The following is a 24,367-nucleotide window of genomic DNA, read 5'->3' on the forward strand; positions in this document are numbered from 1 at the left end:
TTGTTCTGTGATATTTATATTGTTAATAGAGGCATCAGTTTTTGAAACAAAATCTGGAAGTTCAGACTGAGAGTCATCAATTGTAGATATTGAAACAAAATAATTGTTTAAGGTATTGGCTATTTCGTCATCAGAAACAGAATAAGAGGTATCTTCATTCTTAAGTGGTGGAATTTTGTCGCATTTGGTCGAATTTTCTTTAATAAGCAATTTTACCAGTTTCCAATACTGTGAAGGATTTGTATTATTTAAATCATGTAGTGAAAACTCAATGTTATTAAAAAATATTTCTTGGGCATGCTTTTTCATATTATTTACTTTATTTCTAACTCGTTTGAAGTTATTCCAATCTGAAATATTATTTGATTGCACAGCCTTTTGTTTAAGTCTATCGCGTTTTCTTGATGTTCTGCGTATTTCGGAGTTGTACCATGGCTTATCACAGGGACGTACTGTTACAAAGTAGGTTGGAATACATGATTTTGCCATGTCAAGAAATTTACTGACAAAAGATGAGAAAGCTTCATCAATTGAACCATTTAAAAGAAATGACCAGTCTTTTAATCTTATAGTATGGTTTAGTTTATCAAAATCTGCATTTTTATAGTTCCAAACACGCCGCTTAAAAGGAGCACTAAATTTAAAATTAATTTTTATATGAGCATATGTGGCATAGTGATCACTTATATGTCGGTCTGTTTCAAAAATACCAGATTCATATGTGATAATGTTGTTTGAAATGGCAATTGGATCAATTAATGTACTTGAATAGTCACTTACACGAGTTGGTTCTTCTATAATATTTCTCATATTATTCAGATTAAGAGTATCTTTAAATTTTCTATTAAGTGAATTAAGTTGGTCCTCATTTATATCTCCGACTAATATTATGTTATTTATTTTCTCTGAAGCCTTTTCAATACAAATATTTAGTTTGTCCCAGAAGTCTACAGTATAGTGTGGTGGTCTAAAGACTGTACATATCAAAAAAAGATTTACTTTTATCTTTAATTTCAATCCATACAGATTCTGGGAGGAAATTCTCCAAGTCTAATAATCTTGTTTATTATTGGCAGTAGGGAAAAACTGAGACCACTTTTCTGCGGTACAACATGGATGGTACATCCAATTTTTAGATGTATTTTGACATAACTTTACCAAGTAAGAATTATTTCTTGGACTTGGACATCTTTTTTTTTTTTTTTGGAATTTCTTCTTTTTGTTGTTCCTGTCCTTTGGGCTTCAACAGTCAAGTTCTTTAAATTTTGCTCCCATCCTCTGATGTAACCCTTCTGTCGTATATTGCCCCGCTTGGCGGCGCTCTTTTTTTTAACGTAATCGCACTAATATCCATGCGATGATTATATTAATTGATATGTTTTTATATAATTTTCTTTTTTAAAACCTCTTGTAAAAGTCCTGCCCTTGCGGACAATTGATATAATAATACGGATAAATTGAATGGGCGGATTAAAAGAAGTAAGGTTCAGTCTAAAGTTTGAAATCTCAAGGAATTTTAATCGAACTTCAACTTCATACGTTAACTTCGCAAGAGACGTTGAAGGGGAAGGCGAAGGTTGAAATCTCAAACTCTCTACTGTCCCGACTGTAACTTACTTCATGCGATATCATTTTATGTGATTAGCTATCAGGAGTAGACTTTTTGACCCCCCCCCCCCCACCCCCCACACACAATATAATAATAATATGTTTTGTAATTTTTTTTCCATTTTTGCATATCTTTATCCTTTTTTTCATCCTTTTTATATTCTTAGGACACCGGACACATTTTCATGCAATCTCCCCAGGCATAGTTATGTTTTTGACAACACAAAAAATGGGGCCACTCGACTTTCAGCTATTTCCGGAAGTAAAGCAGGCTAAACTTGAAACGATCGATAGTCGCATTTGCATAAGATACAGATATAGGCAAACTTTCACAGGAACTAGACAGACAGACAAGCCGTTCAAACAAGTTCATTCAAGCTCAGGTATGCTGGTTGTAACTGATTTCAACTTCAAATCTGGAATTTCCAATATTTTTCGTATTCTGTTCTTTTTTATAATGTCATAGTTTTCACTAACGTACCAAACTTGGAGGAAAAATGTAATTCGAAATTTAAATTCAAATTAGGCAGAAACATTGAATTTAACATTTAAAAACATTTGCCATTAGAGCTTAGCATTAACATTTAGCTAGCTGGCAGCAAGTGATTCTGTGTTTGCGACCAGTGCACTGTTCGCTATTCAGTCAGTAAATTTTCAGTGAACACCCCCTTTGAATAAGAAGTGGTACTGCCCAAATTCAATGATTGATCAGTCTATTTCAGAAATTCAGCAGGGTAAAGGTTAAAACTGGACTCAAATATACAAACAAAATTTCTTAAAAGTAATTATTGTGTTTGATCTTTTCATGATTGTATAACATACCATGCCAGAAAGTCTGGATCGAAAAGCCACAGTATGAATGAGGAAGAATTGACCTCATGACCGATATTGCAGAAAATCGATATCAGGGGAGACAACAGCTATTTGGTATTGGTAACAGGTGACCGGTATTGCGATGTCGATATTTACTGCCTCCGGGTATTGTCACCTGGATGTTTATTTCAATATCAAGTATAATAAAAGAGAAGGTTTTTCATAAGATAATTAAACAAGCTTAATTGAAATGTCACTGTAGTTACAAACTATGGAAAAGGGATTTTTCATTAGAAATAAAACAATTCATTTTTATCAAAAGAATGTTTAATATGTAATTTTCTGAACCATAGCATTTTTAACATGTTATTTTATAATAATTGAATTAATTTTTATATCAATATAACATATCTATCAGCAATAAAAACCATATTTTCATATAAAATTATTTTCATACGTATTCTTATATTAGAAGAATGTATATTTTAACATGTTTTCGAAAAACAATGTAACAAATCGGGTGAACATTACTATTTGTAAACCATTTAGATTCAAGTTAAAGGCAAATATCGTTGAAGTCCTTTATTTTTTTATTTTATTTTTTTTTTTAATTTTCAACCAAATCTGAAATGTAAATGACCCTCAATCTCTAGAAAAAAGGAGGTTCGTACCCATAGACACTTCCTTTTATATGTATATAGCACTAGCATTAATATTTTTACTGCGTCTCCCATCTATAAAATGCGCTGTCGTTGAAAAATAAAATCTGACTTATATATTTAAGAAATATGATCCGATTTTACATTGTTTTAAATAACGCTGTCTTTAAGTATAATATGTGTAAAAGACCTAAAAGACATAGGTACCACCCGCGGCCCCCTTCCCCCCCCCCCCCCCAAAAAAAAAGAAGATCCAAACAGGGAAGTCACAAAATACAAATAAACTTGACGAATATATTTTAAAATTGTCTGATTGATATGTATTATACCTCCCGCCACTACCACGTCCATTCTTATGTCACAAAAATACATATGTAAGTTATTCTGGTTTTTTTCTTTTAAACAGCTGTTTACAATTTATAATTACACAGGTGTGGTTTTGAATTATTTTATTCTGAAATGGTTGAACATCACACGTATATCAATTCAGTAATTCTTAAAATATTGGCAAAATAGGAAGTTTGTAAAATAAAAAAAAAGATAGTGGCAATCAGCGTGGTACAGGTATTTTGCCGTATTCAAGCAGACATTATTCATTTTAACATAACTACACATATTCCACCAATATATCAAAACTGCTTGCAAAATAAAAAACATGCGAAAGATTAAAATCGCATGATAATTATACCTTGTAATTACAAAAAGAAAATACCCGTAATTCAAAACGCAATTTTAGCCTTATCAGTATTATAAACGTCTGTGTTGTTTTAACGTTTGTTATTTAGAGGTAATTGGCAAGTTTTATTACAGGTCCAATAAAAAGGATTTATGCGTGATGCATATAATATTTTATTACTTCTATAAACTATCATTCAATAGGATTACAGTATAGAAATTAGTCTTATGTAAAATTATCTTGAATTGAACATGTACAATAAATTATGAAAGTAAGTTAATCACGACGACATTTATGATAACTGAAAAGATCATGAAACCAGGTAAAATTTTCACGAAAACAAAAATATATCATTAAGTTACTGAAGTAAAATTCAATTCTGTTTTAAATGCAGATATTATTTACATTGCAAAAACATTCTTGTACACAAAAATGCTCCGGACATAATTAAATATTCCAGCTTTAATTTGATTAAGGCGGACCTTGAATTTATTTACTAAAAATTATTAAGTAAAATATACACAAAAAAAAATCTGTATTTTACTTTTTTACGACAGTTTGCATTTGTGATCCAAGGGCCGTTAGGAAAGCTATCTCTTTTAATGTTTAATTGACATAATTGGCATAATTGACACTGATATTTAAATGTATATGAAATAAGGTGAGAACAACAACATAAGAAGAAATGCGCGTCTCTTTCTTTTTAGAACCGAAATATTAATTGCATTATTTAATTGCATTTCTTATATTGATAATTTGTGATATTAACACAAAATGAATTACTCGCGAAGTAAAATTACATTAAATGATTAAATCATTACTTTAACGTTTTGATCACAATACCGCATGTTCACGCGGCATACTATAATATCGTCTGCTTATGACGCTACAACAACAACTTCGCGCTGGAGTTAATTTTTCTTCGAAATTAGTGAAAATAAACCGTCTGAGAACGAATCAAATTTTTATTTCACAAAAATGAAATAGATATCATTCAAAAGATAAATTCAATGAGAGTAGGAAAGTTCTTGCACCTAAGCTTTCATATCAACGGTTTTATACAAAAATTGCTTTGAAGAAACGGATGTATGAGATTTTTGCACATTTTATATGGAAATAAAGAAGGGAAAAAATGACGAAATGATGGCATCAAACTTCATGCTAAGAACGAATCAAAAATTAAGATAGAATTTAATTTAAAAAAAACTTGTGATGAGTCAAATGTTGAACTTTGGTAATATTTTTGCACCTAAGGTTTCTTATTTTTAGTAATTTTGTTATTAAGTAAAATGTGTACATGCCCTTCTTATTTCTATATAGAAAATCTGACCGCTATCGATTAGTGGCCGGAGGAATATTCTTCGGTATGGGAGTGGAGAAGACATCATCAAAAAACTTCTTCAGAGGAAGATCGATTGAAGAATATTATTTATGATATTTGATAATTTATAATTCATTGGGCACAAAAAATATAATATTAGACATAATATTAAATATGTCTTTGCTCAGGAGTTTGTCTTGTGTTATTGATTCCAGAAAAGAAGTAGTAGCATATTTTGATAGTATAGAATTGTAGTACACATATATTTTATTCTCTTTCCCCTAACTCAACCCCTCCCCCGGCTCCACCCCACCCCGAATCCCGGCCCTTAACAATCATGCATAATTCGTCTGGCGTCGGCAGTACAGCAGTATCAAAAGTAGAAACAGTTAACAGCTTGTACTACCATCAGTTACAGCTAATAACGGCTACTACTGTCAGCAGTTCTACCACCAGGTAACTACTGTAACTGTACAAGCGACTGGGTGTATTTGTATTTATAGCTCTTCAGACCAACTTTGAAACCCATTCAGTCCCACTGTCAGGTATTAAGGGCTAGATATTACTACCTTTTTAAAACGTTAAAACGTAGTACGGCAATATACGCATTGCATACGACTAAACACGAAACGATTATTTCTCCAAACACGCTCGTCCAAACGCTAGTGAGATTCATTTATTCGAAGTCCTAATATGGTTTATACCCGTATAAATGCACAAAAAGTAGCATTTCATTCTTAATTGAAATTACAGCTAATCATATCTTATGTTGACAGTTTTGTTATTTTTTCACCCGCATTCAGTTTGTTGAAAATGATACATTATCACATAGTTTTGAAGCTTTAGGTCTCTGAAAAAAAACTTATCCACTAACGAAACATCCATTCTGTGAAACAGCCAAATAAACATCCTGTTTGCCAAACAGCCTTCGTGACATTCATATTTTCTGGTAGCATATTACGAGACATTCAATTTCTGAGACAACTAACTAATCACTTTGATTGTCAGACAACGTAATTACAGGCATCCTAATATGTCAAACAGCTTAGTAAACATTTTTCAGATAGATTGCTTGCCATCTATGTGTCAGATAACTCATACGTCGCCGTTGGTTAAAGTTTTTGATAAAGTCAAATATCTCTGTTACTATCAGTGCTATTGACTTGAAAATTGAAACAGTTATTTACTATCACAGTCTACGCCAGGAGAAACAATCCCCATAACTCTGGTTTGAATTTTGACAGATTTATGCCCCTTTACAACTTAGAATTTTTTGGTTAAAGTTTTTGATAAAGTCAAATATATTTGTTACTATCAAAGCTTTTGACTTGAAACTTAATGTTTTTTTACTATCAAAGTCTACACCAGGAGAAACAATCCCCATAACTCTTATTTGAATTTTGACAGAGTTATGCCCCTTTTTAACTTAGAATTTTTTTTGAAGTTTTATATAAAGTCAAATATCTCTGTTACTATCAAAACTATTGACTTGAAACTTAAAATACTTATTTACTATCAAAGGCTACACCATAAGAAACAATCCTCATAACTCTGATTAGAATTTTTACAGTTTTATGCCCCTTTTACTGGCAAAGCTCTAATTGAGAGTCAAGCACTGAGAAAAGTCGAGCGTGCTGTCTTACGGACAGCTCTTGTTACTTATGTATCTTATTTGTAACTTATTAGAATATTTTATGTGATATGTACAGAAATTATATTACATGCAGTCTCTTATAATTCTTTAATAGAATGGATTTGCAATAGTTTATTTGTAATTGTACACTGTAAGTATGTGTTGTATGCAAGAATGAGACGTAAATAAAGATATAAAACTACATATACGGAGCGGTCACTTTTAGCCATTCAGTTTACCAGTCGTACAACTGGCAGGCCTTCAGTTTGTCAATCACTTAGTAATAAAACTGTAGCAGGGCCTGTTCATGGTAATGGATATACGAGCAACCGTTCACGCCCTCTAACAGGTCATGGTCACCAGACAGGGTCAGTCTGGCCGTACAAACAACTTGTAAATCAAAGTCAAAAGGACAAAATTCCAAAAGGAAAAACTACTCTCAGCCGCTCATACAGCACTCCGCACGGAAAAAGTGGTACGTCTACCGACTGACGCATACATAAACACACATGATAAAGTAGCGAAAAGCAGACACAAACATATCGTCACGTTAGCGCAAAATTGGATCAGTGTACCTTTCTGCGAATGCACTTATCAACCTTTTGCACTGAAGCGACAATAATATACATGAGGAATGAAGCATTGGAGCGGTCACAGGCAGCGGAGTTTAAGCTGGTTTAATGGCGTCAAAACTCACTCTTTATCCCCACGATGTCCCTGTGATACAGACCAGCATAAATACAATTGCTTTATCTTATCATTTTTTTTAAGAAGGGCCACGTATCCTAGTAAGCCCCTATTAATGTTATCAGTACAGTAACACATACTTGTTATTTATCATAACAAGTAGAAGTATGAAGTATCACAATCAAATTAATGTGAAATTGGCATGTGTAGCCTACATGAACATTTAGCTGCCTATAGCCGTACCAGTACGTGATCTTTTATACACTTTCGCGTCTTTACTACAATATTTATCTCTTCTACCATATTTCTAAAATAGTCGGGTTTTGCTTAAATTAAGTTTTATTGACAATTTCAATATTTTGAATTCCAAGAAAGAGCGACTGAATAATCTTGCTCATTTTGATGTATATTTATACACTAACGGTACGTCAAGCTCTTTTTATAACTACGGTGGACAATCGTTGTTTTTATCGCAATACAACTGTTTCTCTATCGTATCTGGCTTCGTCTTATTGACATGTTCAGGCAGTACATTTGTCCAAAAGTTGTATCCTCTCTCAAACAACCGCTGTCCAATAGACATGTCTCTAATAATATTGAGAACTAGCTAGTTTTCTAAAGTGTACTGTGGCCATACAACTGGAATATTTTCATGCTTGTTTGGATTCCTGAAATTCAATTGAAACTGTGAGAATTAAGAAATGATTTTAAAGCAAAACAATGTTTTAATACTATTTGTATACGATAGGAGGTTATACGTCGGGAGTAATATTTCACGAGGGCGAAGCACGAGATAAATATTGTAGCAAAGACGCGAAAGTGTATAAAAGATCACGTACTGGTACGGCTATAGGCAGCAAAATGTTCATGTAGGCTACACTGCACGAGTATATAAAAAGTGTTAAAACACTGTTTTGCTATAAATTATTTCGATTGTAATATGTCTTTTATTGTATAACTTAGATAAAATTTGATAGAATATTTTCTGCGCGCATGCATGGCGCCAAATGGCAAGTCATCACGCTACTTTTTTTTTTTTTTTTGATACAAGCCAGGACAGAAAATGGTAAGAGAGTTTAGTTTGGGCGAAATTGATGGCGAATTGTTCTGCAAAGCGAATAACCAACTCAGTATTTGAGTAAATTGATCAAGACAGTTGCGCAATGTGACATTTCGTTTTAAACATGCTATTTAGTAAAATATTTGATCAATTTCGAAAGCGCTATTTCTAGATAAATATATGACGCTAAATATCATGTCGACGTGTCGTCAACATAGTACCGTTGTGATGATTTAAGTATTGCTAGTCATATTAGAAAATAATTTTAGAACTTCCTACGTATCGAATAAGGACATTAAATTAAGACTGGGTTTGACGGGAGAATTGTCTTCCAATGCATGTAACATTATATACTGTTAATTTGAAAGAATTCATATTGCTGAAATTCTTTTCTGCAAATTGGCTCTGGCAGCCATTATCACTGTTGCTATTGTAAAAATAATTAGTCGCCGAATTGGATATCAACGTTTCCGAAGGAACATGTACCGTTTTGATATTATAAAATTTATTTTGAATCTTATTATGATACAAGAAAAAGAAATCAATTTCTAAAGTAAACGTAGGCTTTAAATAAGTGACGGATCAAAATAATTTATACCCGCTTTTGGCAAAATTTGTCCACATCTTGATAACTACTTTTGACATGTCAATTTCCTATTCTGACCATACGGAGCCGTCGCGCTAGTAAATCCCGTATCAGAATCGTACCCTAAGATAAATGCCCACTCATCACCATGGACTGAACCCCTTTTCCATGATGGCCGCTAAACTTTTACACATCCATAACTTCAATTTAGTAACTTCTGTAAACCTATTTGCTTTTAATCTTAAAAGAATGGCAATTATGGGCAGGACTCCAGTCCTAATACAGCGTCGGGATACCGGGCACTACTTCAAATTCACGTTTGGGCATCCCAATAAGCAAAACCAAATATAAAGCAAATCCAAGTAAAGTGTTTGTTCAATTGAATCAAATTGTCTGCAAATGTCATTTCACAAAGTATAACATAGCTAGTCCATAAAACAATGCTGCTTTATGCGATAATGCCTCTGGAAACAAAGGCCATTTTCGCCGGCAGCTGTTTAAAACTATTTGCCGACCGCTTGAAAGAACGTGACAAGATGCATAGCGAACTACCCGTCCTGTTTGACAATCCGAAATGGATTAAAACTTGGAAAGTTTGTTTGTTTGTTTATTTTCTTTCTTTCTTTTATTTTTTTTTTTTTATTTTTTATTACTATTATTTTTTTTTTTTGGTTTAACGCTGTTTTTCAACAGTATTCTAGTTTTGTAACGGCGGGCAGTTAATTTTACCAGTGTTCCTGAATTCTGTACCAATACAACCCTGTTCTCCGCAAGTAACTTCCAACTTCCTCACATGAATCAGAGGTGGAGGATCAATGATTACAGACACAATGTCTTTTATCAAACCGTCACGGAGAACATACGGCCCGCCCGAGGATCGAATTCACGACTCTGCGATCGGTAGATCGGCGCTCTCCCTATGGAGCTAAGCGGGCGGGTGCAGAAAATCTAAAAACATGATTTACTTGTTGACCAATGTTTAAAGTAAAGTCTACCTTATGCTAAGCAGTCAATCTAGAGATACACGAAGACCGTCCATAAAGAGCATGTAGCTGCTTATTATAGGTGTATGATGTTAAAACCGGCTCTTTTGGATACGTCGTAGCCTAACATGATGATAAAAGAGGGGAGAGACCGGTTTTTAAACAAAATTCTTTACCTTTGACTCTTTCAAGAGATGCAAGGAAGGAAGTGACCTATTGAAACTTCAATCACAAATAAACAACAAAAGTACTGATCACATTTATTTCAGCATCAACTTTTCTGTTCATTGTTTTCTCGTTTAAGTCAAACACATTATTTTAACTGAGGAACAGACGCCGCTTTTCATGGAATTACACACAAGTGTATCATTGAAGGTTCCATTTGCCCCACCGTATGAACACGTCTGTGGATGTCTCTAAATTATTTCTGTACTTGTAGCATGTGTAAATGTTGAGTTCTGCTCAACCTGGGGCTAGAGGGCGTGGACGGTAGCATGCATTTTCACTACTGTCTATGAACAGGCTGAATCGAACCGAGCCTGCAGAATTTTCAGTTTTGTCGTGTTAAGCGACCTGTGGAGTTTGCACTTTTTTAAACTTTTACACATCCATATTTAATAACTTCTGTAAAATTGTTTGCTTTTAATTTAAAAGAACGGCTATTATGGGCACGTCTCCAGTCCTAATACAAAGTCGGGATACTGGGCACTACTTCAAAATCACGTTTGGGCATTCCAATAAGCAGAAGCAAATGTAACCAGCACATTCAAGTAAAGTGTTTGTTAAATTGAATAAAACTGCTAGTCCATAAACAACGATGCTTTATGCGATAATGCCTTAGAAAACAGAGGCCATTATCGCTGGCATCCGTTTAAAACTATTTGCCGACCGCCACTGGCCGCATGCTGAAGACTGAGTGCATGCCCAATGGCTTCAGATGGCGGCCATTGCCAATAACATATTGGCTTTAGCGAACGCCTAGCAGATAAAAACTGAGTCGTACTTAAATGGTATGGAATAAGCCTAAGCTTCCCGAGATTATTTATTCCTATGAAGACGCAAGAATTTTTAGAAACAAGTCATGACCTAAAGGAAACAAAGGAAAACTATCGTTCACATTCAAACTTTATTCCGATGTCAGTATGTAAAATGCAATATTCAGTTTATAGTCACCCATGTCAATTACACGTTTGGCTCCATATGAATTTATTCGCTTGCGTGCATTTTCCATTGCATATGTTGCTAGAATATCTCCAGTTTGAGCGTGGAAAAATCTGAGACCATATAAATTTAGAATTTGGAAAAGCTGATCTAATGTTCTTTAAAAGATATATCTCATGTCTTATTTCATACAAATCGTATCTACTGGCCGGAAGTGGAGCGGATGAGTATGAAATTAGGATCGTCTCTGTTTTTTTTTTTCAAAGTCACCAGTTTCCCTGGGATGCTTTTTAAACCAAGACTGCTGTAACATTGCCACCAAATGTCGGTGTTTGGTAAACCTAAATAAGGACCATCTGGACGTTTGCTTGCGGCAAAGAATCCATGGCGAACTATGAATGAACCAACTGCCCATATAACTATTTGACCTGTCAAGTAATTTAATACCTGAATTAATTTAACATTTATTAATAATTATCTACCTGTAATAGTCATGTGACTTTAAGCGCGCTCCAATAATTAAAGGTCCATAATGCTTTAAACCTTTATCATAAAAACAGATTAAACAGTTTTCTAAATAGATGTCAAGCGTAATTCCATGTTTAGAAAAGCACTACTTTGATATTGCACATGAATTATTATAGTTAGAGCCATAAAGGGAGGTAATAAAAACAATAGAATCAATAAAGCATTCTAGTATTTTCAGCAATATTCAAACCTTCGACCGTGTTAAAGACAGTATTTGTCGGAAATAGGATTTAACAAGAAATAATGTATTTCAAGTTCATAACGGAAATGCGGCAGCCACATTTTATACCAAAGCATTATGTGCCTTTAAATAATATTTATTCATAAAAAAACATAAATCTACTTATGCAAAGTTGAAACTTATACGAAATATTTATTTTAAAATGATTTCACAGAAGATAAAATGTGTAGCATTGCGTAAATTTCTTGACTGAAACCATACTCTTAATTAGAAAGTAGACGTTTAAACAAATTTTAACACTAAGTGATATAAAGGGGTAATATTTCATACTAGGAGCCCTATAGAAATTTCAAATGCCATATTTTTTTTTACATTTTGACACGACATCTTAGGCCGTAATCGCATGTGAGTTTATATCTTAGGTCTTTAACAACGTTTTACTATTGTTTTGCTCTTAAAATGTTGTCTCTTCGTTTGCACAGTATTTATTCATGTAACCATTTCGAAAACATACGCATACATTTTTGCTGGGCTTAAGTCAGAACTGAAAAGTTATTTCAGATATCGGACCTAGGGTAATAGTTTTGACTATTGACCGGAAAGTCATTCATTAAGTGTATATTGTTTACAATACAGTAACTATTCCATTATGATACAAACCTCCTACATATAAGGTTATAGTTTATACCAATGTCATTTCAACTGGTTAACAACGACCAAACGGGAAAAAAGTCTTAAGTTTACTTCAATTCTTAAATATTCGAAGATTTATAAGATGTTCAAAAACAAATTTGTATTCACAGAAAAAGTTTCAAATCGAAGAAAATGTAAAGTGATCAATTGATACAGAAATATATTGTCAGTTTTATTTCATAGAATAAGAGTTAAGAGGAAGCATTGCAGCAAAGAATGAAAGTGATACTGAATTGTTATTACGTCTTTTATTAGTAGTATTCCGCTTTTATATCTATACACTACCTTAGAGTATGTACTACATTTAAGCTGGGTTTGGCTTGTTAAGATAGCTCAGTGGAAAAGAGACCTCATTCAAGTTGGGAACTGTAGGATTTTCTTCAGAATAAATCTGATGTGTTAACCTACAAGCGTACTTATTTCAACATGTGCGTTAGAATAAATGGCAATAACTTTTGAACTTACAAAATCCCTGGACTGGGAGGAGAGACATTTTAACTTTGCTAAGTGCAAAGAGTCTTTAGTAGGTGGAGAAACATTTTTACAATGCCTAAATACAAAATGCCCAAAGTATGGGGGAGAAACATTTTAACATTGCTTTAGTACGAAATGCTTAGATAAGGAAGAGACGTCCGAAACATATGAGCCGCGCCATGAGAAAACCAACATAGTGGGTTTGCGACCAGCATGGATCCAGACCAGCCTGCGCATCCGCGCAGTCTGGTCAGGATCCCTGCTGTTCGCTAACAGGTTCTCTAATTGCAATAGACTTTGAAAGCGAACAGCATAGATCCTGACCAGACTGCACGGATGCTGGTTTTCTATGGTTTTCTCATGGCGCGGCTCATGTTTTATTCTGTATATAGCCCATACTTTTCAGGTTATAAGAAGTATTATGCAACAGTTACTGCTTTGCCTAATTATATTTTTGTGAACGGTACCTTTGTTACCAATAACAAATGTGAAACACCAACGACCACAAGCGAATTATCTCACGTTTGTAACATAAGAAACAAAAGTGATCAAAACCATTGATCTCTAATCTTTGGGGTTGTTTTATCAATGCCGTATAAATCCAATTCCATCAAATGTCTGCAAATGTAGATAATCAGTTCATTGTTAATATAAATTCTGTGCAAGTAGATTTAACACCTTATCAAGATGGCATCAGAAACACATCGTGAGATATTTTGACTGCCGGGCATAACTGTCATAAACGGTTTATATAATTCTTCTCACGTACCATTTTTGAAATATACATATGACAGCTGCAGACAGTTAATTGTATCGGTACAGTAGCGGTAACCCGGGCAAAATAAGTAAGTATGCAAGGTGAAGTTTAGTACCTATTTATAAACAACCTTGAGACGCACTAGACTACTACATCTCGTGAACTAACATAAATACTCCTGGTTAATATTAGAGTAAACAGATTCTGTTTTGTTTTATGTTTGTCTATTTTCAGATGGCTTTGCCAAGGTTATTGAGATATTATAATATTATAATGTTATAAATTGAGTTATTAATCGAGTGTTTTCATATTGGCCTTGTTGTTTTGTTATTTGTCCAAGGGTTGTCGTATTGGCCGAAGCCTGAAGGTCGCGGTAAATACAACTGCCCGAAGACAAATAACTAGGCCGATATTAAATCACTTGATAGATGGCAGTGGCGTAGCTTCTATAAGGCACTGCAGGCCCGGGCCTGCAGATTATCCGAGAAAGTAAACAAATAAAAGTGCCAAATATGCAATAAAAATCGAAGGGTAAGTGGGGTTAGGCTGTAGGAGGTAATGGATCAGTCACTAACGGGAGCGTACCTGGATGGTTTTGAACTGTACGCTAGATATGAGCAGCATAATTACGAACGAAGCAGCGATGCTGCGAGTATGATGTAGGTGAGGGAGGGGGTCTCCATCTCATTTTGTTTGTCACATTTGTACTACATATTACGGAAGTAATCATTTAAAATCAAAGTTTAGCACACCGCTCATGCTTAATGGCAGGGATCGTGACATTGTCTAAAAGCAAAAACTGCTACTCGAGCAGCCCATGATATTTTGAGGAATACAACCATTTTTCGTATACTTTATTTACAATTAAGAGTCCTAATTAACTTGACCATGAAATTGTGTATCGCTCTAGCACGGCTGAGACTTAAAACGTTGAAGAATCAGAGTTCTGTGAATTGCTCTACACAATATACTCCCTGTTTTCGTACATTAGACATCAATAGTAACAGTAGATATATGGTTATGTTTCAAAATATTTGTGTCACTGAAGCACTGTGTCATTCTATGATATATTTTATTGTACAACTGCCAAGACCCGCTCACGCCAAAGGGGCCTAACACTATGACAGTTTGGGTAACTGCATCTAACTGCTACACACGTGAAAAAATCGCATATTCGAACCGTGTGCAAAGCTGTCACTGTGATTATTTATTTATTTATTTATTATTCATTTAATGTCCTCCACAACGTCAAGATTACATAGGCAATGTTTTTGTTTTTATCGTATTTGAAATCTTCGTCAATGCATTAATTTAATGCATTGCGTCTGCATCAGCATTTTGGTAAGTTTTTGATACCTCGCTCTTTGAAGGTATACTAGAATTTTTTTTATTTTTTGTTGTAATCGTATTTGAAATCTTCGTCAGTGTTTAATTTAATGCACTGCGTCTGCATCAACATTTTGGCAAGTTTTTGATTAATGTATCTATGCACACATTGCAAACGTTTCAAGTTTTCTCATGGGAAACTTAACATTTTTTAGTCAGATTAAACATCTAATTTTGGCAAATGCAAATTTAAACTACGCGAATTGCTAAAAGTATTTCTGTATTCAGATCTGAATATAGATTGATAGATGTTATTGCAACCATTAATAAAGTCTTCGATATCACGTAAACAGTCAGGTTTTTCATACTCGAGATAACGGAAGACTATCATTTTTATTCTCCCACTGCTCTGTTTTATTGCATCCTATTGATACTTGAATAGCAGTCAGGCGGGTGATCCTTTGTGCAAACAGATTCCGACATGCCCAAATTGAGTATACCGAGGTTGCATGGGCAAAATGTTTGTAGAAAACGAGCGCTCGGTAGTTTCCGTAGAAACTTACATGCACAACAGAATCTCGCTTTTGACTGAGTATCGCAACTAGGGGTTTGTGGCAAAATGTTTCGCCTGAAGTGGTGGTATAAATCTTAAACATCCAAACATCCAGTTTATATACATGTACCGGTGTGCTGAGATTTAGTGTCAATTAAATATAAATCATTGGCTAAACTTTTTGTAATAGCAGCAAATATTTACACTGTTTTAACCATAAGAATATCGAACATACAATAAGAATAACGAGCCTCACCTATGATTTAATCGCCAAACGGGTATGAATAACTTACACAATAGGTGATAGATAAATTTATATGTCCTAACAAGATCATTGATACTATTTCTGATACAAAAAAAAAACGGATGGTTTATTTTTGAATGCGCCTAATTTATGGGCCCTTTTCGCCTGTAGTGAAATAGTGGCTTATTTTCGAGATGGCTTATTTTCAAAACCTGCTAATTTTCGGGATTTCAGGGTATTTCATAAATCAACTGCTTTTCAGTACATAAAATCAAAATTAGATTGAAACGTTGTTTTTGAGGTTGTGACTGGTATCTCGAAATGTTCATCAGAACAATGGAATATGTCCTTTTGAACTATTTCAAATTCAAATCTGAACACGTCTAAGTATGCATATGGATATGATTAAAAAATCGTTCAACAGATATGCAACATTATGATTTGCTCCTGTATTCAGTATGTCGCAATAAATTCTTATTATTTAAAGTGTATTAGGAATACGTATGTTGTATTCAAATATCTCTGGCATTTAGCATAATTCTATTTCTTAATGCATTCATTGTGTTTTAGCATTCTGTGGAATGTTGCAGTTCTTATTTTAAACATATGTGGTTTGAGTAGGAACTTTGGCATGTACATGTCACTACAATTCTTTTGTTAACTGACACTTTTTGTACAAAAGATTCCAGTTATTGCTCAATTTCTGCTGAAGAGTTTTCAAGCAATAACATTTAATTTAGTACAACTTTGAACTTATTCATCCTCAAGTTACACAAACATGTATGCATAATGTAACTATAAGGGGAAACAACCTTTAAAGCCTTGTTAAGATTTGTGTATGGTGTACATATATTGGCGGTGGTCTTACCATGCAGAATTCTTTATTTGAAAGACACAATATTGTCCAGGCTGTTGAAATTCTGAGTCCTATAGCTGTTCCCCATTCAGCTCATTGTCTTAAACATGTTGTATATGACCGTGTTTTCAACTGGTCAGGCGTTTTTGTTAAGGGCTATCCATTTACGATGTTGTTTACGGCTGGCCGGACGGACAGACTTGAATTGAATAAAACAAAACGGATATTAAAAGCTTTCAAAAAGAAGAAGTATTTAAAACAAGTTGAACGTTTTACATACTGAAAAATATCTGGAGGAAAATACTATGGCGGCATAGATACATGTTTAGGCCCCTAAGCCAATCAAAATAATGAGAGATACTGTTTGACTGAGTCTGTTCATGAGAAGGAATAAAAATGAGCAGCACCCTTCACGCTTCCAATCGCCGGAATCCTATTACAGTAAAACTGAAATGATCAGAAAACAAAACAACACTGAAACTTTTATAGTCTGATTAAAGTCTAAAACACAAAAACTTTACATTTCAAAAGCCTAAAAACTATACGATGCATATAACGTTAGTAAACCCGACACAAATATACATGGAAGAATTATCATAAAAGGATACAGTCTTGCAACGGCCACGAGCAAAACCACCAGTGAGGAGTTAAAACAAGTTTACTAGAGTCAAACGTATTTCTTGAGCCTCCGCCATGTTCCTTTGTTACAAGACAGTGCTAATAAATTGCTTATTTCTACCAGATCTACCAGATTAGCACTGTGCATTATATCCCAGAAACAATATGCTTCTCAAATCTAAGAATATAATAATCTGTCACTGACTATAGACGCAGATCTGGTTCGAGAGTACCTGTTTTTGGAAGTAACGAGGCTGTGTCGAGTTACCACCAAAACAGTTTCCCGAGAGCTGGGTACTCCCATCTGAATCTACAGCCTGGGACATATTATTTTTCTTGCAAACAGTATCATACGAATTATAGATCAAACAAAGCAAAACGAAATACTCTCTCTCTCTCTCTCTCTCTCTCTCTCTTTCACTCTCACTCTCTTCTTATTATAGTATATTTACACAAAACGTGGGAAATTAACGTTCGTAAGCCGGCATGGCTAAAATCGCGGGAAAAAACAAAGCTTCTGAAAATATACAGGGTGCAAAGATAGTACGGAAAATATACATAGGGTGAAAAGATAATATAGAAGTCTATCACGTAATATATACGTTCATCTGATAAATTCGCATAAAGTGACCATTGATGTTTGACTTATAAACTTCCAAAACTCCATGTCAAATGTTTTCTAAAATCTTAAGAACAACCGACAAAACCACTACGGAATGGCCATTGACTGTCCATGTACAATATGCCTAGTGTCAAGTTTGAGAATTGTAGGTTAAACCCTGGGCACTAGGTATGCCAAATTTGAAATTCTTAGAGATCCCTTGCAGAAATGGGTTTTGTACTAACAACCTCTGTAACATTGGCTTTTGACCCTATGACCTTCAAATCAAGTGGGGTCATGCAGGTACGTATGAAATTTGACTACTAAGTTTTAGGATAGTAAATTAAGACCTTCTGAAGATCATTGCCAGAAGCTGTGTCACTGTGTTGATAGGCGGCCTTGACCTTCGACCCAGAGATCTCAAATTCAACGGGACCATCTACTGCCCACGAGCAATAATGCCTATATGAAGTATGAGGATAATAGGTCAAAACATTCTTAAGATACTAAGTGGAAACGAAATGGCTAACAGACGGACAGATAGGCGAATACATTGCTTATGTCATTACATAATATTTCTTTCGGATATCACCATACTGGTGGGACCTAACTGATGTTATAAGTTTAAAATGTTCTTTACAGTTAAATCAAACTATGTAACACTAAGTAAAAGATTTCGTGTATAACATAACATGAGATGTTTATCACCTATAAATACAGATAAAAATAGCAAATCAATGTGAAACAGAAACGTGCATCTATCCATGCAGCTGCTAAAATATAATGGTCGTACCCATATGCATTCGAAATTTCAGCCTCTCTATTGACTTACATTTCTTGTACTTTCAGTTCTTTATTACATCATTGATCTTCTTTACCATATTTCTAGTAATTATCTTCTTAATAAAAAATATTGCATTACTTTGTGTTCACAGATGAAGCGCCATGAGAGTCTTGTTTATATGTATGTTGTTCACTAACGGTACGTCAAGCTCTTTTTATAACTACGGTGGACAATCACCGTTTTTATCGCAATACAATTTTTTCTCTTTCGTATCTGGCTTCGCCATCTTGACAAGTTCAGGCAGAACATTTGTCCAAAAGTTGTATCCTCTCTCAAACAATCGCTGTCCAACTGACATATCTCTACTTATATTGAGATATAGTTGATTTTCTAATGCGTACTTTGGCCATACAACCGGAATACTTTCAGGCTTGTTTGGATCCCTGGAATTAAAATATAAGAATGGTGAGAATACCTATTTAGAACTTCCTGTCTCGCTAATAAATGTAGTAAAACTCGTTTCAAATGGAGAACATTTTTCCAAATATCGTTATGTACAGTTAGTAATTGGTATATTAAACTAATTCATAATTATGTGTGCCGCAACATATAAGAGGCTAAAGGAGATTGCACTAAATTTGGAAACCTATGGGAATTGACATTTCTTTGATGGTGCACATTTATGGTAGAAAATTGTCTCCTTTCTGTAATTTTGGATTGTTCAGTAAATCATTACTACTACTGTTTCTGAATAAGTACTGGTAATTTACAGTCACAAACTGGTTTTCAAAATTTCCGATGTATATATCATGTAATTTCTTTTAAATCTAATTAATAATACAATCACACGAGTGCTCTTCCTGTCGAAAGTTTCTATGACAGAACAGATGATACATACCCGCTTTTCGCAAAATTTGTCCACATCTTGATAACTACTTTTGACATTTCAATTTCCCATTCCTCCGGTTCCTGACCATACGGAGCCGTCGCGCTTGTAAATCCTGTATCAGAATCGTACCCTAAAAGAAATGCCCACTCGTCAGCATGAACTGATCCCCTTTTCCACGTTGGTGGTACCCACAGTATGTGCTGAGAGGGAAGACCATTGAACAGGTAAAGATACGTATTGGAATTTTCCCCATCTTTTGTGGCATGGATTTTTGTAATGTCAATTGTTTGACTGTTGAACACATAATCGGAGCTTAGACACATGAAAGAGTCAAAAGTATTATCGCTATTTTCTGGGTCATTCCAGTTCGTGTATTCAGAAACAACGACAGCTTTTATACTGTCTGGAATATTTTCTCCATATATTACACGTATTATCTCCGGAACTAATTCATTTTCAAAGTGAGATCTGTTCGTTGAAAATGTGCCTGTATCAACGCCTGTAAAAGGCGTAATCATCATGAATCCTTCGTCCCCCACGAGTCCTATCATAACATCAATGCTGCGGAAAAAATTCCGCCTTTCTTTTGCAATATCAACCTAGCTATGAAGCATTTCCCAAGTAGATAATGGAACGAATTCTCCATCAACAGAAACTACGAATTCCAGAGGAAATCTTCTGTAGTTATTCGCAGGATTATTCATAGCTTCCATGTAAGCTTCGTCGGGAATTTTCCTAAGACAAGATGCGAGTTGTGACGAATCTACGTCAGTCGCGCAACCAACAATATTTGCCATTCGTTTGGCATTCTGTAGTGAGTCGTGTTGATAAGCCCATGGACATGTTATGCTCCCACTTTGGGGAATAATTCTCTTGAACAGCCCTTTATTACCAGGATACATTGCTTGCAAAATCACACTTGCCCCACCGGCTGAGCCCCCTAGTAAAGTCACTTGTTCAGGATAACCTCCGAAGGCTGCAATATTTTCATGAACCCAACGTACAGCCATATGTTGGTCCCAGAGTCCGTAATTTCCTGGTAAGTTTGAATCCCCAGTGCTCAAAAATCCAAAAAGGCCTAATCTGTAATTGATAGTTACCACGACAACGTTTCCATACGAGCTTGTTATATGTCCAGAGTACAAGTTTGATGCTCCATTGACAAAACCCCCACCATGAATAATAATCATAACGGGAACTTTCTCATCTGATCTAAGATTACCCGGCGTGTAAATGTTCAGCGCAAGGCAGTCGTTAGACTGCTTAAACCGCTTTCCTAAAAGAACCATAGGGAATTGTAGACAGACAGGCCTGTAGTTCGTTGCATCATAAACACCATCTATTCTTCTTTTCATCACAGGCTTCTGAAACCGGAGTGCACCTACAGGGGGTTCGGCGTAAGGTATCCCAAGGAACTGTCGAACTCTAAGAGGCTTTCCAAATGGGTCTATCGTCCTTGCATATCCTCTTATCGCACCGATTTTTGTCTCTACAGTAACCGTTTCCATCGCCGCGGAACACTTCAAGAGAAAAAATACTGCAATTGAAATGAAGAAAGCCATATTGTTTTGAAATTTAAACTTATTTAGACGGTGCACAAGTTTACTACATATCCTATATATCCTCTAAGATTTATCCGATTGATGATAGGTGTGCTAGCTTAGGTAATGAGATATTACATTCAAAACCACTTTTCACATTAGTAGTTAGAAACATGATGTTTTTGAGCCCTATTTAACCTAATTTAACGTTCAATCCCCGGTCCGAACCAACTAATGCCGGACAATTTAAAACCCACAGGTTTAAACCCAGTAAAAAGTTTTAAAGTTAAATTTAAACACATATAATATAATGAGTTTACAGAATAAAATATATTGTCCGAAAGAAAGAAAATTTACTGATAATATAAATCCTCACTATGTTACGGCAAAAAACGGGAAAAGAATGATAATGGCCACCTGTTCGTCTTGTGGAAAAATGAAATCAAAGTTTGTTAAAAGTACTATCACAGCAGGTAATTTAGATATTCATAAAGCAATGTTACCTTTATTACCTAAGAAAGGTGTAACACTCCCAGGATATAATTATTGTGGACCAGGAAATCCTTTAGATAACGGACCTCCTGTCAACGAACTGGATGCAGTATTTATGAACCATGACTTTTGCTATGACAGCGGTGTAAAAAAGGGTACATGCGACAAAAAAATGCTTTCCAACTTAAATAAAACTAAATCAAACACATTTGGAGAAAAGATTGCAAAACATTTAGTTGTAAAACCTGTAATTAAAGCGAAATACAAACTTGGGTTGGGACAAAAACGAAAGTCAAAAAACGGGAAAAGGGGGTAGAGTATACCCCCGGAATCACTGCAGAGCCGGTAACTCTGAGCTACCGCTGGAGTGATGAATTAGCAGAAGAATTACACAAACCAATTAAAAGAAAATTTAGGAAACGAAGAGTGATAGTTAATGATATTGATGATACTTGGTCAGCTGATTTAGTTGATATGCAAGCCTTTTCAAAATACAATAAAGGAGTAAAGTACTTGTTAACCGTTATTGATATATTCAGTAAATATGCCTGGGTTATTCCATTAAAGAATAAAACTGGGGAATCTGTTACTGAAGCATTTAATAAAATAGTTTCAGAAGATAGAATTCAGGGACGAAAGTCCCCGAAGATTGCAAGGATTCCACAAAATTTATGGGTAGATGAAGGAAAAGAATTTTATAATAAAAGGTTAGAATCATTTTTGAATAAAAATAAAATTAACATGTACCATACATTTAAAGAAGGAAAGGCTGTAGTTATTGAAAGATTTAATAGAAGTTTAAAAAGAATAATGTGGAAATATTTTACAGCAAATAATACTTATACTTATTTAGATAATTTGCAGGATATGATTGATAAATATAACAAAACAAAACATTCTAGTATAAAAATGACACCAACCGAAGCTAGTAAAAACTTAAATAAAGGTACTGTTTACTTTAATTTATATGGTCGTTTAAAGATACCAAAGAGTAAAGCAAAATTTAAAATTGGTGATCGAGTTCGCTTAAGTAAACTTAAAAGACATTTTGAAAAAGGATATACACCAAACTGGACAGAGGAAATATTTATAATTTATAAAATCAATAATACAAATCCCAGAACATACACTATTAAAGATTTAAATGATGAAATAATTAAAGGTTCATTTTATGAACAAGAACTTTTACCTACTACACAAGAACTTTTTAGAATAGAAAGAGTTATCAGACGAGACTATAAGAAAAAACAAGCTTTAGTAAAATGGAAAGGTTACAATGAAAAATTTAATAGTTGGGTTCCGTTTAGTGAATTGGAAGAAATTTAAGTTGAAAAATATTAATATTAATTATATAAATGAGTAATAAAAATCTAATTTCTAATAATAATGGAATAGAAACAATAGATCCATTAATTATTCACTTAACTAAACTAGCTGCTGCTTACAGAAAAAGTTATAAATTTTGTGGGAGAGTAAGTACTGGATTATATATTACAGCAGGTATCTTTGGTTGCTCAGCTGCATTAGCACTTGTTCCAGCTATTCCTATATTTGTAGCAGTTGCTGGCGCTGTCCCAACAATAATTACCATATTTACTAATAGACTAAAACTTGACGACAAGAAATTTATTTTAAAAACACATCATCACAAAATAAAACAACTTATAACAAAAACACGGATTGCAGCTTTAGCTGTTCATGACCCTAATGATCCTGGAAAAGTAAATAAAGAAGAAGAGAAAAAAGTTATTCAGGATATTTTTACAATACTATTAGAAATGCAAAAAGAAAAAAATTATTCAACACCTCTTGAAATGCATATGAAGGAATTTAAACTTAACGGATATAAAAGTAAAAAAGAAGAAGAGTTGTATTAAAGATTTATTAAAGATTTATTAAAGATTATTAAAGATTTATTAAAGATTTTTTCTATAAGTATTTTATATAAATGAGAAAAATTATATCAGTTGAAGGTAATATTGCATCAGGAAAAAGTACGTTTTTAGATATTATTAAAGAATATAATCCTAATTTTAATATAATTCCAGAACCAATTCACGAATGGCAAAATGTTACGGATCCACGTGCAACCGAAGGTTCCAGCTTCGCAAGTTATAATTCATATAACCTTTTTGAACTTGCTGCTCAAGAACCTTCCAAATATTTATTTCCTTTTCAGCTAATAACTTTAAACAGTCATATAAAAATGTTATCTTCTGCTAAACAGTTTGATGGTATTTCTGTCCTTGAACGTTGTTATTTAACTAACAGTAACGTTTTTACAAAACAACATCACGACAATGGTGTTATAAATGACCCCGAGTGGGCAGTATACAATCTTTTCTTAACTGATCATATTATAAAACCATACGGAAAAAACCCAACTGATGGATTTGTTTATGTTAAAACCGACCCAGAAATATGTTTTAAAAGACTTCAAAAAAGAAACAGAACGGAAGAAAACAAAGTTGGTTTAGATTATTTAGAAAAACTACACAAATTACACGAAGAATGGTTAAACAGAATGTCTCAAGAAGGTATTAAAATTTTAACATTTGATAACAATTTAGAAAAAATGACTTTAAAATCTTATTCAAAAGATATAGATAATATAAACAAATTTCTCAAATCAATATAATTTCA

The 24,367-nt window shown here is 34.1% G+C and overlaps 1 protein-coding gene across 1 annotated transcript; it reads right to left on the reverse strand.

Annotated features, from left to right (window-relative positions):
• Positions 1 to 17,269: 17,269 nt before the first annotated feature.
• On the reverse strand, positions 17,270 to 21,386 carry LOC128550204 (bile salt-activated lipase-like). The gene is made up of 2 exons (XM_053528726.1): positions 19,701 to 21,386; positions 17,270 to 19,245 (listed from the first exon to the last, which is right to left on the reverse strand). The coding sequence occupies exon 1, from the start codon at positions 21,251 to 21,253 to the stop codon at positions 20,291 to 20,293; it is 963 nt and encodes a 320-aa protein (XP_053384701.1). The 5' UTR covers positions 21,254 to 21,386; the 3' UTR covers positions 17,270 to 19,245; positions 19,701 to 20,290.
• Positions 21,387 to 24,367: the final 2,981 nt, after the last annotated feature.

Source organism: Mercenaria mercenaria, chromosome 2 (assembly GCF_021730395.1).
Source record: "Mercenaria mercenaria strain notata chromosome 2, MADL_Memer_1, whole genome shotgun sequence".
Classification (NCBI taxonomy): domain Eukaryota; kingdom Metazoa; phylum Mollusca; class Bivalvia; order Venerida; family Veneridae; genus Mercenaria; species Mercenaria mercenaria.

What these genes read in the sequence shown, in the direction of transcription:
- LOC128550204 (XM_053528726.1), bottom strand. Translation starts at nt 21,253, where the DNA reads ATGGCTTTCTTCATTTCAATTGCAGTATTTTTTCTCTTGAAGTGTTCC.